This window comes from Trichomycterus rosablanca, chromosome 14 (assembly GCF_030014385.1).
Source record: "Trichomycterus rosablanca isolate fTriRos1 chromosome 14, fTriRos1.hap1, whole genome shotgun sequence".
NCBI classification, from domain to species: domain Eukaryota; kingdom Metazoa; phylum Chordata; class Actinopteri; order Siluriformes; family Trichomycteridae; genus Trichomycterus; species Trichomycterus rosablanca.
In genome coordinates, this window is record NC_086001.1 from 31,230,234 (window position 1) to 31,251,128 (window position 20,895).

The window sequence follows — 20,895 nt, forward strand, 5'->3', positions numbered from 1 at the left end:
CCAATCGAAATGTTGTGGAAGGACCTGAAGTGAGCAGTTAATGTGAGGAAACCCACCAACATCCCAGAGTTGAAGCTGTTCTGTACAAAGGAATGGGCTAAAACTCCTCCAAGCCGGTGTGCAGGACTGGAACAGTTACCGGACATGTTTAGTTGCAGTTATTGCTGCAAAGGGGGGTCACACCAGCTACTGAAAGCAAAGGTTCACATACTTTTGCCACTCAAAAATATGTAATATTGGATCAGTTTCCTCAATAAATAAATGACCAAGTATAATATTTTTGTCTCATTTGTTTAACTGGGTTCTCTTTATCTACTTTTAGGACTTCTAGGAAACTCTGATGATGTTTTAGGTCATATTTATGCAGAAATATAGAAAATTCTAAAGGGTTCACAAACTTTCAAGCACCACTGTATAAGCAGGAATTTGATAATGAGGCTGAAGGTGAGTTTCACACAAAGAGGCCAAACACTCCAGACAGGATTTTACTGCTTTGTATTTTCTCTCTGTACAGAAATCACACTCCACATCTTCAGGTCCAGAAGGAAGTGAACAGTGGGCTTCTCCCTTTTTCAGATTCTCTACAACGTTTGCCAGAATAATGTTTTTACTCTCTTCAGGTCTTGGAGTGAAGGTTTGTCTACACTGTGGACAGCTGTATGTTCCCTAATCATCCTCCTGATCCCAGCAGTTATTAATACACAGTAAACACAGCAAGTTATTTACAGCAGCCTGGTTTAGTTTGTGAGCATCGTGTTCCAAACAAGTGTGTTTAAATCAAATCAACAATTTAAACTACATAAAGTAACAATACACAGTAATGTACAAAAGTGTGGAAATGGTTCTCACCTGCGTTCATAAACTTAAATTACCAACAAAACTACAAACACAGACAAGGAACAAATCTGCACTGTGATAAAGCTTGGTCGCACTGTCTGCACTTTACGGTAACTGAAGCGTTGAAGAGAGTAAAGCTGCTGTTTACAGTTTAATAAACATAATCTACCGTATTCTGATGCACTGCATTAAAGAAGAGCATTGGTTCTGTTATTAATGAAATACATTTCAGATGTTTTAACTGGGGGAATTTGTTGTGATCGGATCTTTAACTTATGTAAAATGTAAATTTGGTTGTGTTTAGATCACTTATAAAAGTCCAATAAAATTAGCAAATCAAATTCTTACCAAGTGCCACCAATACATTATTGAAAAACACTTAGTCTAGTGTTAATATTGTGATTTGGGGACAATTTTACTGTGGGAATTTGAACGATGGAATGACAAACTTGTGTAAAATGTCTATTTGGTTGTGTTTAGACCACAGTTTAAAGATCAATAAAATTGCCAAATCAAATTGTTATCAAGTGCCACCCATAAAATTATGAAGAACACTTACTTTAGAACTGATGTTGTGATTTTGAGACAATTATACTGTAGCAATTTAAAATAAAGGGATGGTAAACTTATGTAAAATGTCTATTTGGTTGTGTTTACACCATATTTGAATTCAATAAAAACAGCAAATCAAATTATCAAGTGCCATCCATACTGCTTACTCTAGTACACATCATGTGATTTTGGGACAATTTTACTGTAGCAATTTGGAGTAATGTGATAACAAACTTGTGTAAAGTGTCTATTCGGTTGTACACAGACCACTTTTTGAAGAACAATAAAATTAACAAATAAAATGTTCAAATGCCACCCCTGGATTCATAAAGTACATATTTGAAGTCCACTAAAAAAAAGCAAACCAAATTGTTATCAATTGCCACCCATACGTCCTTGAAGAACATTTACTCTAGTACACATCTTGTGATTTTGGGACAATTTTACTGTAGGAATTTGAAGTAATGTAATAACAAACTTGTGAAAAGTATTTATTCGGTTGTGTACAGATCACTTTAAGAAGAACAATAAAATTAACAAAACAAATTGTTATCAAGTGCCACCCATACATTCATGAAGAACACTTACTCTAGTAATCGCCATGTCATTTTGGGTCAATTTTACTACAGGAATTTAAAATAATGGGATGGCAAATTTATGTAAAATGTCTAATGGGCTGTGTACAGAGCACTTTTTAAAGTCCAATAATATTAAAAAATCTAATTGTTTTTGAGTGCCACCCTTAGATTAATGAACTACACTTAGGGGAGGTGGGCGCTGATGTCCTGTGAAAGCTTAATGACCTTGTTACCTGCTTGCTTTCCCTTTTAGTTATGCTGTAATAATTAGGGTTGCCGGAGTCTAAAACTCTCTGTAAAACCTCTAACTACATTCTAACTACATTTTCTGTTGTTTTACCCAGAGGTGGTTCTGATGGAAACCTGTTTACCCACCTGCAGTTAAGGAATGAAGTCAAGAATGTTGTACCAACAATGCTGGTCCTGCCATATGTCTATTGTAAACAGCGCTATATAAATATATTTGACTTGACTGGACTTATTTTAGTACAGGTGTGATTTTTGGACATTTTTACTGTAGGAATTTCAAATAATGGGATGGCAAACTTATGTAAAGTGTCTATTTGGTTGTGTACAGACTACTTTTTGAAGATCAATTAAATTAACAAATTAAATTGTTATCAAGTGCCACCCATACATACATGAAGAACACTTACTCTAGTACTCACCATGTTATTTTGTTACAATTTTACTGTAGGAATTTGAAATAATGGGATGGCAAACTTATGTAAAATGTCAATTTGGTCGTGTTTACACCACATTTAAAGTACAATAAAATTAACAAATCAAAATGTTATGAAGTGTCACCCCTACATTAATGAGGAACACTTATTCTAGTACTTATATAGTGATTGTGGGACAATTTTACTGTAGGAATTTAAAATAATGGGATGGCAAACGTATGTTATCAAATGACACCCATACAGCCATAAAGAACACTTTCACTAGTACTCACCATGTTATTTTGGGACAATTTTACTGTAGAAATTTGAAATATTAGGATGCTAAACTTTTTATCACTTTTTTTCAGATCAATAAAGACAACCAATCAAATTGTTATCAAATGCCACCCCTTTCGTCTTGAAGAACAATTACTTTAGTACTTATTTTGGGATTTTAACACATTTTTACTGTAGAATTTTATGTAAAGTGTAATTTCGGTTGTTTTAAGACCACTATTTGAAATTTGAAAATTGTTATGGGGGTTTTTGTATCTGTTGGTCCTGGATTTTGTAAAGTTGCTTTGAGACAATGTCTATTGTAAAAAGCGCTATATAAATAAAGTTGACTTGACTTATCAAATGCCACCACTATTTAACTTAGGGAATTCTGAGTAATGGAATGGTAAATATATGTAAAATGTCTATTCCATTGTGTACAGACCACTGATAGAAGCTCAATAAAGGACGTCCAGAGGAAACGCTGTCTCCGTCGAGCTCGCAGCATTCTTAAGGACTCCTCCCATCCTGCACATGGACTGTTTGCCCTTCTGCCCTCTGGCAGGCACTTCAGGAGCCTCCGGACAAGGACTACTCAATTAAGGAACAGCTTTTTCCCCAGAGCTGTCTCCATATTGAACTCTGTCCCCCTGTTAACACCCCCTCACATTTCTCCTCCTGACTAAATGCACTACAAACATTCTATCCTTTTTCCGCTTAGTATTTCATTGGTACATACCTCATTTGTAAAATCCCATATATACTGTATACATCTGTTTACCATGTTTTCACATATACATTTCTTAATCGTGTCCATAGCACCTTAATCACCTTAACCTGCATAGCACCTTAATATTAATCTGCACCTTAAAAAGTATATTGTTTTTAGCTACATATCTTGTTTATAGTATAGTTTATAGATCTTGTTCATACCACTGCTATTTACCCACTGTAAATAATGTATATCATAAATAATGTATATCCTGCACTTTCTGCTTATTGCACTTCTGGTTAGATGCTCAACTGTATTTCGTTGCTCTGTACTTGTACATGTGTAATGACAATAAAGTTGAATCTAATCTAATCTAATGAATCTAATAAAATTAGCAAATCCAATTGTTATCAAATTTCACCCCTACAACCATAATGAACACTTACTGTAGTGTTCATGTGTTGATTTTGAGAGAATTTTACTGTAGGAATTTGGATTAATTGGATGGCAAATTCACCCGATCATTTGAGATATTTAACAAAAGTGTGCAATTCTATTATTTAACATTTCTACAGTAAAATTCCAAAAATCACACAATGAGTACTAGAGTAAGTGTTCTTCATGACTGTGTGGGTGGCACTTGATAACAATTTAATTTGCTAATTGTATTGGACTTCAAATATGGTCTAAACACAGCAGAATAGACATTTTATATAAGTTCTCTCAAAATAATAACGTGAGTACTAGAGTAAGTGTTCCTCATGAATGTTTGGGTGGCATGTGATAACAATTTGATTTTTTTTGTATTGATCTCCAAATAATAGGTAGAGCTTTAGGCTATCAACCGCATTATTGGCGGTTCAAATCCAGGTTCTGCTATGCAGCCACTGTTAAGTCCTTGAGCAAGGACATGAAAAGAAAGAATTTCATTGCACTGTACAACTGTATATGTATATATGACAAATAAAGTATATCTACAGTATATCTATATCTTATCTATCTAAATAGTGGTCTAAACACAACAAAATAGTAAGTGTTCTAAGTGTTTTTCTTGATAACAATTTGATTTTTTAATTTTATTGTAGTTTAAAATGTGCTCTGTACACAACCAAATAGACATCTTACATACGTTTGCCATTCCATTATTCCAAATTCCTACCGTAAAATTATCCCAAAATTACATGATGTGTACTAGAGTAAGTGTTCTTCATGACTGTATTGGTGGCACTTGATAACAATTTGATTTGTTAATTTTATTGGACTTTAAAAAGTGCCCTGTACACAACCGAACAGACATTTTACATAAGATTGCCACCCCATTATTTCAAATTCCTACAGTAAAGTTCACATGGTGAAAAAAAATCACATGGTGAGTACTAGAGTAAGTGTTCTTCAGGGATATAGGGGTGCCACTTGATAACAATTTGATTTGTTTATTTTATTAATCTTAAAAATAGTGGTGTGTACATAGCCGAATAGACACTACATAAGTTTGCCATTCCATTATTTTAAATTCCTGAAGTTAAATTGTCCCAACGTCACACGGTGAGTCCTAGAGTAAGTATTCCTCATGAATATAGGGGTGGTACTTGATAAGTTGAGTTGATTTGCTATTTTTATTTGACTTTAAATGATCTAAACACAACCGAAAAGACATTTTACATAAGTTTTACATAAGTGCCATTCCATTATTTTAATTTTCTACAGTAAAATTGTCCCAAAATCACAAGGTAAGTACTAGACTTAGTGTACTTTATGAATCTAGGGGTGAAATTTGATAACAATTTAAATTTTTTTTTATTGATCTTTAAAAAGTGGTGTAAACACAACCGAATAGACACTTTACATAACTTTGAGATTCGATCACAAAAATTCCCACAGTAAAAACATACGAAATGTATTTCATTACTAACAGAACCAATGCTCTTCTTTAATGTTCGGTAATGTAGATTATGTTTACTAAGCTGTAAACAGCAACTTTACTCCTTTTAGCTCTTCGGTTACTGTAAAACACGGTTTCGAGACACAGTAAAACTGTAAGTGCAGATAGCGTGACCGAGCTTTTTTAAAGTGCAGTTGGCGTGACCGCTATAAAACAGATCTGATCTTGTTCTGTTCGGTTTAGTAGCTCAGGATGAGTTCTGCTGTTCAGTCTGTCTGGAAACACTGAAGGATCCAGTAACTACATCATGTGCACACAGTTTCTGTATGGTGTGTATTAATAACTGCTGGGATCAGGAGGATGATAAGGGAACATACAGCTGTCCACAGTGTAGACAAACCTTCACTTCAAGACCTGAAGTGAGTAAAAACATTATGCTGGCAAACATTGTAGAGAACCTGAAGAAGAGAGAGGCCCATGGTTCACTTCCTTCCAGACCTGAAGATGTGGAGTGTGATTACTGCACTGGAAAAAAATACAAAGCAGTAAAATCCTGTTTAGCGTGTTTGGTCTCTTTCTGTGAAACTCACCTTCAGCCTCATTATCAAATTCCTGTTTATAAGAATCACAAGCTGGTTGAAGCCTCCAGACAACTCCAGGATCAGATCTGCTCTCAGCATAATAAACTGCTGGAGGTTTACTGTTGTACTGATCAGCAGTGTACAGTATCTGCATGTTGTGTATGCTAGACGATCATAACAGACATATTACAATATCAGCTGCAGCAGAAAGAACTGAGAAAGCATTAACAGCTCTCATTAACAAGTAACAACTCATTAGTTCTGTTTATATTTTATACAGGTGCTGGTCATAAAATTAGAATATCATGAAAAAGTTGATTTATTTCAGTAATTCCATTCAAAAAGTGAAACTTGTATATTATATTCATTCATTACACACAGACTGATATATTTCAAATGTTTATTTCTTTTAATGTTGATGATTATAACTGACAACTAATGAAAACCCCAAATTCAGTATCTCAGAAAATTAGAATATTACTTAAGACCAATACAAAAAAAGGATTTTTAGAAATGTTGGCCAACTGAAAAGTATGAGCATGTACAGCACTCAATACTTAGTTGGGGCTCCTTTTGCCTGGATTACTGCAGCAATGCGGCGTGGCATGGAGTCGATCAGTCTGTGGCACTGCTCAGGTGTTATGAGAGCCCAGGTTGCTCTGATAGTGGCCTTCAGCTCTTCTGAATTGTTGGGTCTGGCGTATTGCATCTTCCTCTTCACAATACCCCATAGATTTTCTATGGGGTTAAGGTCAGGCGAGTTTGCTGGCCAATTAAGAACAGGGATACCATGGTCCTTAAACCAGGTACTGGTTGGAAAATGAAATCTGCATCTCCATAAAGTTGGTCAGCAGCAGGAAGCATGAAGTGCTCTAAAACTTCCTGGGAGACAGCTGCGTTGACCTTGGACCTCAGAAAACACAGTGGACCAACACCAGCAGATGACATGGCACTCCAAACCATCACTGACTGTGGAAACTTTACACTGGACCTCAAGCAACGTGGATTCTGTGCCTCTCCTCTATTCCTCCAGACTCTGGGACCTTGATTTCCAAAGGTAATGCAAAATTTACTTTCATCAGAGAACATAACTTTGGACCACTCAGCAGCAGTCCAGTCCTTAGCCCAGGCGAGACGCTTCTGACGCTGTCTCTTGTTCAAGAGTGGCTTGACACAAGGAATGCGACAGCTGAAACCCATGTTTTGCATATGTCTGTGCGTGGTGGTTCTTGAAGCACTGACTCCAGCTGCAGTCCACTCTTTGTGAATCTCCCCCACATTTTTGAATGGGTTTTGTTTCACAGTCCTCTCCAGGGTGCGGTTATCCCTGCTTCTTGTACACTTTTTTCTACCACATCTTTTCCTTCCCTTCGCCTCTCTATTAATGTGCTTGGACACAGAGCTCTGTGAACAGCCAGCCTCTTTAGCAATGACCTTTTGTGTCTTGCCCTCCTTGTGCAAGGTGTCAATGGTCGTCTTTTGGACAACTGTCAAGTCAGCAGTCTTCCCCATGATTGTGTAGCCTACAGAACTAAACTGAGAGACCATTTAAATGCCCTAAAGGTGTTTTGAGTTAATTATCTGATTAGAGTGTGGCACCAGGTGTCTTCAATATTGTACCTTGTCACAATATTCAAATTTTCTGAGATACAAAATTTGGGGTTTTCATTAGTTGTCAGTTATAATCATCAACATTAAAAGAAATAAACATTTGAAATATATCAGTCTGTGTGTAATGAATGAATATAATATACAAGTTTCACTTTTTGAATGGAATTACTGAAATAAATCAACTTTTTCATGATATTCTACTTTTATGACCAGCACCTGTACATATATTTATATTTTATACATATATTTTATGTTATACAGCTCTCTTCAACAAGTAAAAGATTATTTATGTTAGTTATGCTCTGTATAAATGACAAACATTTTACTTGAGCAGAATTAGATTATTGTAATTTTTTTGTATTCTGTAATTGTACAGTTTATTAGGTACGTTTACCTTTTATCAGATACACCAAGCAAATACAGGGGGCAATTTTGTACACACAAGATTGAACCCCTTTTACACAGCCATGTGTTTTCTAGGTACTAAAATGCAATTCACAGGATCAGTGTTATTTGTGAAAGCACCACAGGGTTAAAATTCTAAGGAAATTGATGCAGTAATGTACTGTTAAGACCAAGTAGAATTGTTGGGTAATGTAAGGAAAAATGGAACAGAAGGACCTATTCTCCAAACTAAATGAAAATAGTGAATCTTTATTACAGTAAGCAGTAGCAAGATACACGATCAGCAGAGCTTAACTAAACAATTCGGAATTAAAACACACAACATATATACATTTAAGAAATACCATATATGGGCTTCCTATGCTACCGTTTTAGGGGTTTCCTGTAAAGGATGTGTATTACCCAAAAGCAGTGCAGACAAGAGGGAACTGTCACCTCAGTTATAATTGATCTATTATGACACTAATGCCATTGAGTGCAGTGGGGTAAAACTAGTCATAATTGGGTCCATGCTGTAATTCTTACACTATCTATCTATATCATATTATTTTTATTTAACAATTCATCAAAAGTGCCACAAGAGGACATCACAATTTTTTTTAAAGTTAGCAAAATCATTTAGAAGTTACGAACTAAAGCTTTGTAACCCCAATTAAACACATTCAATTCAATCAACACAAACAACTGTCCAATCAGTTTTACCTTTTATTCTTAAACAGAAATCATTTTGCATAGTAAAAAAAATAACATATTACAGAAATAACAGCTGAAGTACAATTTTAGGTACTGAAACTTCAATGTACAACTGAATACAACTGAACAGTAGCAAATATTTAAGAATGCAGTATGTAGTGTGGGACTGCAACCATTATACAACAGATAAATGGGTTATACAGCTGACAGTAGTAGTAACACAATATTCCCAGCAAAACAACTTACAATAATAAATCAGATAGAATCTAAAGCAACTGAGTTATTGACACCATATAAACACCTCAGAAAACAGTCTAAAATGTTTAGCTAATATCAATTTAAAGCTTATGTTCATAACACACATCACATCTTCACAAGTGAAATCATCTTAAATCTTGTCCATATATGTCATATCATTTTATGATTGTTTTAACTAGTTTTAAGTAATTTTACCTAATAAAAGTGTCCGGTTCCTATGAAAGATACTCATGCTTGATTCAAGCATTATTTATTGATTAATGCAATTTTGTTCAATGGAATAAAACTTTCTCTAGAAAAAAACGACCTAATACAAGTACAACACGTCTAATAAGAAGTTAATCTAATACAACTAATGTCAAAATGCCTTCCTTTATAAAGCCTTAGACTTGGACCTGATATGACATTTGTTGATAACGGCTTTTTTTCAGTTTGGCTTTCTCAACTGGTTCCCATCCGTGCAGTTTACCACAGATCATGGTATAACATGGTATCACCTTTTTTGCCTCTTTTTGAATTGCTGCCAGTCTGGTCCACTGTTTGGGTATAACTCATGTTGGCCAGGTCTAGTCTTTGGGATTGGAGGTCCACTCTCGAGTCCTTCGTGTTCTTCAACTCGGTCTAAGACGTCCCTGACTACCTGCAACTGCTCAATATCTAGAAAAAAGCAAACATAGATAGATAATTGTGATTATATTTTATTCTCAATCTGTCTTCTAGCAAACAACTGAATAGGACAAGTGAAACACATACAGTACTGTGCAAACGTTTTAGGCACCTGAGAAAATGAGATTTAAAAGCTATAAAAATAAAACTATTTAAAAGTAAGAGTTCATTTGCTCAGAAAAAACTAATGTTAGAATAAAAACCAACATTAATACTGTAAGTCGTGCTTTTCTGTATGTGAATGTATAGTTTAATATTATTTGTGGTTATCATCCAATACCTAGTTTGGGTAATCAACACTTCATTATTTTAAATTAGAATAAACACAGAGCAGTTAAACAGCAGTGTAATAAATACAGTGACTTACAATGAATACAAGAAGCATTTCCTAAGCTGTAAAAGTGAGGGGGAGTAAAAGAGAAATGTAGTGTGGGTCAGTACACGGTACTGAGGAAATGTAGAGCCAGACCTAAAGAATGTAGAACATATTGTGCTATAGAAGTAACAATGTAGGCTTATATAACAGCAGTCATATTAGAGATCTTTTCTGTCTGATGCTGCCCGGCACCACAACAGTTTTAACATTTTCACCCTGTTTACATCCTCACAGCTTAAACAACAGGCAGGTAAAACAGTCTGAAAGACTTTACCTGAATTTCCCTTTAATGAGGAATAAAATACATCCATCTATCCATCTGTCTATTAGATCTTTAATAATGCAGTCAGCAGAAGAGGGAGACGTCACCCCTGTGGATCTACAACATGAAGGATTCCAGAAGAAAATAATACAAAAGAAGGAGGAGGATGATTTCTTCTGTAAGTAAATATGGAGCAGACAGTATGGTACAGTACAGTGTGGTACAGTATGGTACAGTACAGTATGGTACAGTACAGTATGGTACAGTACAGTGTGGTACAGTATGGTACAGAACAGTGTGGTACAACTTACTTGTGCTGCTACACTCGAGTCTGGATTTAAGTTTTAATCTAACTAGGATTTATTTATGATGACTTCAGTTTCCTCCAGTTGTTGAGATTCTTCTTCTCATATTGATGAATTTCAGGTGAAGTCACTTTAATCCCTGCAGAACTTGTCGCTTCTGTGGAACTGCTCTTCTCAGAGGACCAACAGTGTGGAGGTTTCCAGATGAAGCCTGTGAAGAAAGAAGAACCTGAAGATAAAGATGAACTCAGTAAGACTTGAGCAAAATCATTTCTCCTAATTTGGTCATGTCTGAATTTCTTGTAATATTTTAGTATATTTAGTGCAGAAGTGAGCAGGTGAGTGAAATGAGGAGACAGAAGATAAAGAAGATTAAACAGATCATGCTGACTGTACCGTGTTTACACTAGTATATAATTACAGAGTAATGCCAGGTGAATACAAGTGGCTGAATGATTGGGTAATGAATGAGAAGAAATAAAGTCGAGTATATAAGCTGATATATTCAATATATACGTGATTGTTTGTGCTGATGGTCCTGGAGAGATGAGTCTGCACCTTCCATCCAGATCTTATCTGTCCTCACTGTGGGTCTCAGACGTCTGATGACTGGGGTGTACTTGGGGAGCAGGAACAAAGACTGGTAATCAGTTTACATTTGTGTAAACTTGGTCCAAGATTTTTAGTCCCCTTCTGATGAAACTTTGGAAGTCCAGATATTAAACTGCAGTGATTAAAGTCTCCAGAAACAATAAAGACTCCATCTAGGTTCACAAAGGTCTTTTAAAGCTGCTTTAGCATTAGCATCTGGAGGGATATAAAATGCAGCAGTAACAATGCAGGAAAACTCTGGTGGTTATAACACCTGGTTATAAAGAGTCTACACGTTATAACCAGGTATTCCAGGTCAGCAGAGCAGTAGGTATTAACTATGGCAGAGTCCATGCATCGTTTTGTTTACATAAAGGCAAACACCACCACAGAAGCTCTTTATCACCTTCATCAGCTCTTCATCAGTTCCACCACGCTGTGGTTTAGCTGCAGTCCATGAGCCTCTTTTGTGTCAGGGTCCAGATTTTCTGTTTGTCATCGCATATTGGCAGGGAAGATACAAGGTAGCACTGGCTGGTGTGGATTTAGTCTTAACTTAGCGAGCAATCCTCAGCGTTTACCCCTGTGTTGTTTATGGTCTTGACTCCGGGCTCTTCCAGTTGGGATGAACAGTTCGCTTGGACGTGATGTTCTGCTCAGCTCTGGAAGTATCTGGCTAATTTTGAATGGATGGCCAAAACAACGTTTGAGCGGTATAAATTTATGTCCATCAGCGTCTGTCTGTCGTATGTGTAGTTCACTCGAGTAATTCAAGTGAAAACGCAGTAAATTGCCAAGTAAATAAACACTAGATTGCTAAGCTTGGTGAGATGCTGAGGTACACATGCCGCCATCTTCCCAAGGGTGGAAACGTGTATTGTAAAGACAAAAAGGACCATCCAGACTGCTTCCTCTCTGTCTATGCCAAACTCTGCCATGACCGAGGAGATCAAAGCTAACCTACATCCCCTCCGACATATGAGCAGCAAGCCGGATGCAATTTTGCCACCCACACATTGATGAGTGTTGTGCCACCTAGCGTTGTGTGTGGAGAGACACACCCTAAGAGCACTCTTTCCTCATCTCTGTGCAGGCGCCTCTAATCAGCCAGCAGAGGTCGTAATTGCATTCTGACAGAGAGAGACCCACATCCAGCTCTTTGTCCCGCCCCCCAACTGAACAACCGGCCAATCATTGCTCATACAGCCACTCAGCCTCGAACCGGCAAGGCAGAGCTGGATTCTGTACGATGTACTCGAAATCCAGCTCTGGTTGCAGCATGTGTTTTTATCTCTGTACCACCTGCTAGCATTTTTTAACAAGACAATGCAAAACCACCTGCTGCACACATTACAAAGGCGTGGCTGTGGAAGAAGAGGGTACAGGCACTGGACCAGCCTGCCTGCAGTCCTGACCTTTCCCCCCATAGAGAACGATCCCAACTGTTTCTGATTTGGGGTTGTATTCTTCTTCTTCTTCTTCTTCTTCTTCTTCTTCTTCTTCTTCTTCTTCTTCTTCTTATTATTATTATTATTATTATTATTATTATTATTATTATTAAATCTGCTGAAACCCTGTTTGAACAAAGGTTTATAGGTCGTGTTTTTTGACAGATAGTATAGAAGTACGTGTCTGTTAGTTCTAACTTAAGTGCTTAATAAAGAAGTTTGTCGTTACTACCAACAATAACAAACTTATTTTTTTTCTTTCACAAAACAAAACAAAGAAATTTCAGGTGAAGGAACCTCAATCCCTGTGGAACACCTCACCTCTGAGGAACACCTCACCCCAGAGGACCAACAGTGTGGAGGTTTCCAGATGAAGCCTGTGAAGAAGGAAGAACCTGAAGATAAAGATGAACTCAGTAAGATATTTTTTATCTTGAGTAAAATAAGATTTGGATTGAATAGAATCAGAGGAACCTGGGATGAAGCATCATACAGTGAAAGCTTGTATTGTGCTCATGCAGATCAGTGTGAGCAGGAAATGATGAATGCAGGATGAATCACGTTACAGGACTTTAGCATCAGATCTCAGTTTAACAATTACTAACCGTATTTATTATTTATAATGTTATAAATGTATTTGATTATTTATAATGTTATAAATGTATTTGATTATTTATAATGTTATAAATGTATTTGATTATTTATAATGTTATAAATGTATTTATTATTTATAATGTTATAAATGTATATGATTATTTATAATGTTATAAATGTATTTGATTATTTATAATGTTATAAATGTATTTGATTATTTATAATGTTATAAATGTATTTGATTATTTATAATGTTATAAATGTATTTATTATTTATAATGTTATAAATGTATATGATTATTTATAATGTAATAAATGTATTTGATTATTTATAATGTTCTAAATGTATTTGATTATTTATAATGTTATAAATGTGTTTGATTATTTATAATGTTATAAATGTGTTTGATTATTTATAATGTTATAAATGTGTTTGATTATTTATAATGTTATAAATGTATTTGATTATTTATAATGTTATAAATGTATTTGATTATTTATAATGTTATAAATGTGTTTGATTATTTATAATGTTATAAATGTGTTTGATTATTTATAATGTTATAAATGTATTTGATTATTTATAATGTTATAAATGTGTTTGATTATTTATAATGTTATAAATGTGTTTGATTATTTATAATGTTATAAATGTGTTTGATTATTTATAATGTTATAAATGTGTTTGATTATTTATAATGTTATAAATGTGTTTGATTATTTATAATGTTATAAATGTGTTTGATTATTTATAATGTTATAAATGTATTTGATTATTTATAATGTTATAAATGTGTTTGATTATTTATAATGTTATAAATGTGTTTGATTATTTATAATGTTATAAATGTGTTTGATTATTTATAATGTTATAAATGTGTTTGATTATTTATAATGTTATAAATGTATTTGATTATTTATAATGTTATAAATAACATTTATAGCTAGTGCCAGTGATAGCTCAGTGGTTAAGGTACTGGACTAGTAAACAGAAGGTTGCCAGTTCAAGTACCACCACCACCAAGTTGCCACTGTTGGGTCCCTGAGCAAGGCCCTTAATCCTCAATTGCTCATTGTGTAAGTCGCTTTGGATAAAAGCGTCTGCTAAATGCTGAAAATGTAATGTTATAAATGTATTTGATTATAATGTTATAAATGTATTTGATTATTAATAATGTTATAAATGTATTTGATTATTTATAATGATATAAATGTATTTATTATTTATAATGTTATAAATGTATTTGATTATTTATAATGTTATCAATGTGTTTGATAAATGTGTTCTCTTCATTGATTATTTATAATGTTATAAATGTATTTGATTATTTATAATGTTATAAATGTATTTATTATTTTTTATGTTGTAAATGTATTTATTGAGTATCATGTTCTAAATGTATTTGATTATTTATAATGTTATAAATGTATTTGATTATTTATAATATTATAAATGTATTTGATTATTTATAATGTTATAAATGTATATGATTATTTATAATGTTATAAATGTATTTGATTATTTATAATGTTATCAATGTATTTGATTATTTATAATGTTATCAATGTGTTTGATAAATGTGTTCTATTCATTGATTATTTATAATGTTATAAATGTACTTGATTATTTATAATGTTATAAATGTGTTTGATTATTTATAATGTTATAAATGTGTTTGATTATTTATAATGCTATACATGTATTTGATTATTTATAATGTTATAAATGTGTTTGATTATTGATAATGTTATAAATGTATTTGATTATTTTTAATGTTATGAATGTATTTGATTATAATGTTATAAATGTATTTATTATTTATAATGTTATAAATGTATTTGATTATTTATAATGTTATAAATGTGTTTGATGAATGTGTTCTCTTCATTGATTTTTTATAATGTTATAAATGTGTTTGATTATTTATAATGTTATAAATGTATTTGATTATTTATAATGTTATCAATGTGTTTGATTATTTATAATGTTATAAATGTATTTGATTATTTATAATGTTATAAATGTATTTGATTATAATGTTATAAATGTATTTATTATTTATAATGTTATAAATGTATTTGATTATTTATAATGTTATAAATGTATTTGATTAATTGTAATGTTATAAATGTATTTATTATTTATAATGTTATAAATGTGTTTGATAAATGTGTTCTCTTCATTGATTATTTATAATGTTATCAATGTATTTGATTATTTATAATGTTATAAATGTGTTTGCTTATTTATAATGTTATAAATGTGTTTGATTATTTATAATGTTATAAATGTATTTGATTATTTATAATGTTATAAATGTATTTATTATTTATAATGTTATAAAAGTATTTGATTATTTATAATGTTATCAATGTGTTTGATAAATGTGTTCTTTTCATTGATTATTTATAATGTTATTAATGTATTTGATTATTTATAATGTTATAAATGTGTTTGCTTATTTATAATGTTATAAATGTGTTTGATTATTTATAATGTTATCAATGTGTTTGATTATTTATAATGTTATCAATGTGTTTGATTATTTATAATGTTATAAATGTGTTTGATTATTTATAATGCTATACATGTATTTGATTATTTATAATGTTATAAATGTGTTTGATTATTTATAATGTTACAAATGTATTTGATTATAATGTTATAAATGTATTTATTATTTATAATGTTATAAATGTTTTTGATTATTTATAATGTTATAAATGTGTTTGATGAATGTGTTCTCTTCATTGATTTTTTATAATGTTATAAATGTGTTTGATTATTTATAATGTTATAAATGTATTTGATTATTTATAATGTTATCAATGTGTTTGATTATTTATAATGTTATAAATGTATTTGATTATTTATAATGTTATAAATGTATTTGATTATAATGTTATAAATGTATTAATTATTTATAACGTTATAAATGTATTTGATTATTTATAATGTTATAAATGTATTTGATTATTTATAATGTTATAAATGTATTTGATTATTTATAATGTTCTAAATGTATTTGATTATTTATAATGTTATAAATGTGTTTGATTATTTATAATGTTATAAATGTGTTTGATTATTTATAATGTTATAAATGTGTTTGATTATTTATAATGTTATAAATGTGTTTGATTATTTATAATGTCATAAATGTGTTTGATTAATTATAATGTTTTAAATGTGTTTGATTATTTATAATGTTATAAATATGTTTGATTGTTTATAATGTTATAAATGTGTTTGATTATTTATAATGTTATAAATGTATTTGATTATTTATAATGTTATAAATGTGTTCTCTTCATTGATTATTTATAATGTTATAAATGTGTTTGATTATTTATAATGTTATGAATGTATTCGATTATTTATAATGTTAGAAATGTATTTGATTATTTATAATGTTATAATTGTATTTGATTTTTTATAATGTTATAAATGTATTTGATTATTTATAATGTTATAAATGTATTTGATTATAATGTTATAAATGTATTTATTATTTATAATGTTGTAAATGTATTTGATTATTTATAATGTTATAAATGTGTTTGATGAATGTGTTCTCTTCATTGATTATTTATAATGTTATAAATGTGTTTGATTATTTATAATGTTATAAATGTATTTGATTATTTATAATGTTATAAATGTATTTGATTATTTATAATGTTATCAATGTGTTTGAATATTTATAATGTTATAAATGTATTTGATTATTTATAATGTTATAAATGTATTTGATTATAATGTTATAAATGTATTTATTATTTATAATGTTATAAATGTATTTGATTATTTATAATGTTATAATTGTATTTGATTTTTTATAATGTTATAAATGTATTTATTATTTTTTATGTTGTAAATGTATTTGAGTATCATGTTCTAAATGTATTTATTATTTATAATGTTATAAATGTATTTGATTATTTATAATGTTCTAAATGTATTTGATTATTTATAATGTTATAAATGTGTTTGATTATTTATAATGTTATAAATGTGTTTGATTATTTATAATGTTATAAATGTGTTTGATTATTTATAATGTTATAAATGTATTTGATTATTTATAATGTTATAAATGTGTTTGATTATTTATAATGTCATAAATGTGTTTGATTATTTATAATGTTATAAATGTGTTTGATTATTGATAATGTTATAAATGTGTTTGATTGTTTATAATGTTATAAATGTGTTTGATTATTTATAATGTTATAAATGTATTTGATTATTTATAATGTTATAAATGTGTTCTCTTCATTGATTATTTATAATGTTATAAATGTGTTTGATTATTTATAATGTTATGAATGTATTCGATTATTTATAATGTTATAAATGTATTTGATTATTTATAATGTTATAATTGTATTTGATTATTTATAATGTTATAAATGTATTTTATTATTTACAATGTTATAAATGTATTTGATTATTTTCTGCTTCAGAACTGAACAAGGATTTCTGCTGCTCCTCATGTCCACGTTCCTCTACAACCCAATATCAGCTCCACAATCACATCAAGAGCTGTAACCATGATAAATATGAGACTTTGGTGAAGATTAAGACTGAACATGAGGATCTGACGCCCACCAGAAGTTCCAGTAATCAGCAAACGTTCTCTGGTACTGTCAGCATTAACACCTCTCTCAGTCCCACACAGGAAGAAGGAAACGTCTGCTCACAGTGTGGGAAGAGCTTCAGGCACCAGAGTGCTCTCAAAAGACACCAGCGCATTCACACTGGAGAGAAACCGTATCAGTGCTCACAGTGTGGTAAGAGTTTTAATACAAAGAGTAAGCTCAAAATACACCAGCGCATTCACACAGGAGAGAAACCGTATCAGTGCTCACAGTGTGGAAAAAGTTTTAATCAACAGAGTAATCTCAAAAAACACCAGCGCATTCACACTGGAGAGAAACCGTATCAGTGCTCACAGTGTGGAAAGAGTTTTAATACAAAGAGTGAGCTTAAAATACACCAGCGCATTCACAGTGGAGAGAAACCGTATCAGTGCTCACAGTGTGAGAAGGGTTTTAATCAACAGGGTCATTTCAAAATACACCAGCGCATTCACAGTGGGGAGAAAGCGTTTCAGTGCTCACAGTGTGGAAAGAGTTTTAATGTACAGGGTGATCTCAAAATTCACCAGCGCATTCACACTGGAGAGAAACCGTATCAGTGCTCACAGTGTGGAAAGAGTTTTAATGGACAGAGTGATCTGAAACGACACCAGCGCATTCACACTGGACAGAAACCATATCAGTGCTCACAGTGTGGAAAGAGTTTTAATAGACAGAGTCATCTCAAAATACACCAGCGCATTCACACTGGACAGAAACCATATCAGTGCTCACAGTGTGGAAAGAGTTTTAATAGGCAGAGTAATCTCAAAATTCACCAGCGCATTCACACTGGAGAGAAACCGTATCAGTGCTCACAATGTGGAAAGAGTTTTAATGGACAAAGTGATCTTAAAAGACACCAGCGCATTCACACTGGAGAGAAACCATATCAGTGCTCACAATGTGGAAAGAGTTTTAACACAAAGAATGAGCTTAAAATTCACCAGCGCATTCACACTGGAGATAAACCATATCAGTGCTCACAGTGTGGAAAGAGTTTTAATATACAGAGTAATCTTAAAATACACCAGCACATTCACACTGGAGAGAAACCATAGCAGTGCTCACAGTGTGGAAAGAGTTTTAATATACAGAGTAATCTTAAAATACACCAGCGCATTCACACAGGAGAGAAACCATATCAGTGCTCACAGTGTGGAAAGAGGTTTAATATACAGAGTAATCTTAAAAAACACCAGCGCATTCACATTTTACAGAAGTGATGCTCACGGTGTTGGAGCTGCTTTGCTTATTTATCACTTAGACACAAGTGTGACTCAGATTGTACCAAACAAGCTAAAATATAAAATAGAGTGAGTGAGTGTTGGGGAGAAATGGTTAGCAATGAATGAATCATACTGTGTAATAAATAGGTCATTAATTACACAGTAAACATTAATAAGTAAATAGTAAAAATCTTTAGGTTCAACTATTACTGGGAAATAATGTGATTATCTATAGTGGAGTGAATGGTGGGTAGAACCAGGAGGTTTAGAGCCTTATGTAAGTGAATGCTATCAGTTAATAGTGGAAGTGAATTGAAAAAAAAAGGTACTGCATCGGCTAGCATATATTGGTCTTAGTGATACTGTGCTTGATTGATTTTCTTCATACATTTCTAGACGTGTACAGTATGTTCACAGTAACTCTTGTTACTAGTGGTGTCCCTCAGGGCTCTGTCTTGGGGCCTCTACTATTAATAATTTACCTGCTTCCCATTGAACATATCTTTAGGAAATACAGCATTCAATTTTATTGTTATGCAGACGACACCCAGCTATACCTGTCCACTGTGCTCACGGCTACTCTTCCTCCTCCATCTCTCTCTGATTGTCTAATAGAATTAAGAACACGGTTCTCTTATAATTTTCTCACATTAAATGCTGATAAAACTGAAATTCTTCTTATAGGTAGAAAATCTCCTCTCTAAATCTAACACATTCTCAGTGATGATGAAGAACTCAGTCGTCTCTCCTTCCACTCACAATCTTTCATTTCATGCACATATTAATGCTGGTGACACAACCGATCTGCTGCTGTTAATAGCACCCTTTTGTTAGTTTTGTCCCTGTAATGGATTATTTCCGTATTTCTGCCTCTTTGCAACCACCTCTTATTTAGTAGGCGAGCCTGTTGACCCAGCAACGCCGTAGCCTAGTGGGACTTACCACTGTGCTGTGAGTGAGTGAACCCGGGTTCGCGCCTCGCTTCAGCTCCTTTCCCATTTCTTTGTTTGTGTTTCCTTTTCAGTTGCCAGCGACACCAGCGGCCTCGTTCGGGATTCCCCGAATTGTCTTCTGTTTGAGTTTTGTTTGTTGTACTGTGTTTATATTATTTATTGTTAATAAATATTATTTTTTGCTCCGCACCTTTGGGTCCTATGCCTCTCTCATTATAACACAAATGTAATTTTTACAGGTACAAATCTTTTTTACACGTACAGATTTATTTTTTACAGATACAAATTTTACAGATTTAGTTTTCACTGGTGCAAAACTTTTGCTACATATTTACCTCCATAGTAAACAGTTAGAGTGTCTAAAAGTGCGTGTGACAAAGTAAAACTTTGAGCATACAATAATGATAAACAGTACTCAATGTGATTTTAAAATTGATTTTAATTTTAATTTATTGTAATTATTGTAACATTATTACATAAGTTATAATTTTAAACGTTACAGCTCAAACATTTTACACACACACTCACACACACGTATGTATATAAATATAATGATGATGTTACCATCAACTATTCTCCATCACTGATCTCCACCTGTGAATAAAAAAAACATAATTACAATTTTGAACATATGTTACAGCTCAAACAATTTACACACACAAACACACACACACACACACGTATGTATATAAATATAATGATGATGTTACCATCAACTATTCTCCATCACTGATCTCCACCTGTGAATATAAAAAAAACATAATTACAATTTTGAACATATGT

At 32.2% G+C, this 20,895-nt stretch overlaps 1 protein-coding gene across 1 annotated transcript in view; it reads left to right on the forward strand.

The window, feature by feature from the left end:
* Positions 1–20,895, forward strand: part of LOC134326292 (zinc finger protein 850-like) — a 321,599-nt gene that overhangs the window by 116,214 nt on the left and 184,490 nt on the right. Inside the window, exon 4 of the mRNA XM_063008452.1 lies at positions 18,034–18,963. Within this exon, the coding sequence (XP_062864522.1) occupies positions 18,034–18,963 (930 nt within the window). The remainder of the gene's footprint in view (positions 1–18,033; positions 18,964–20,895) is intronic.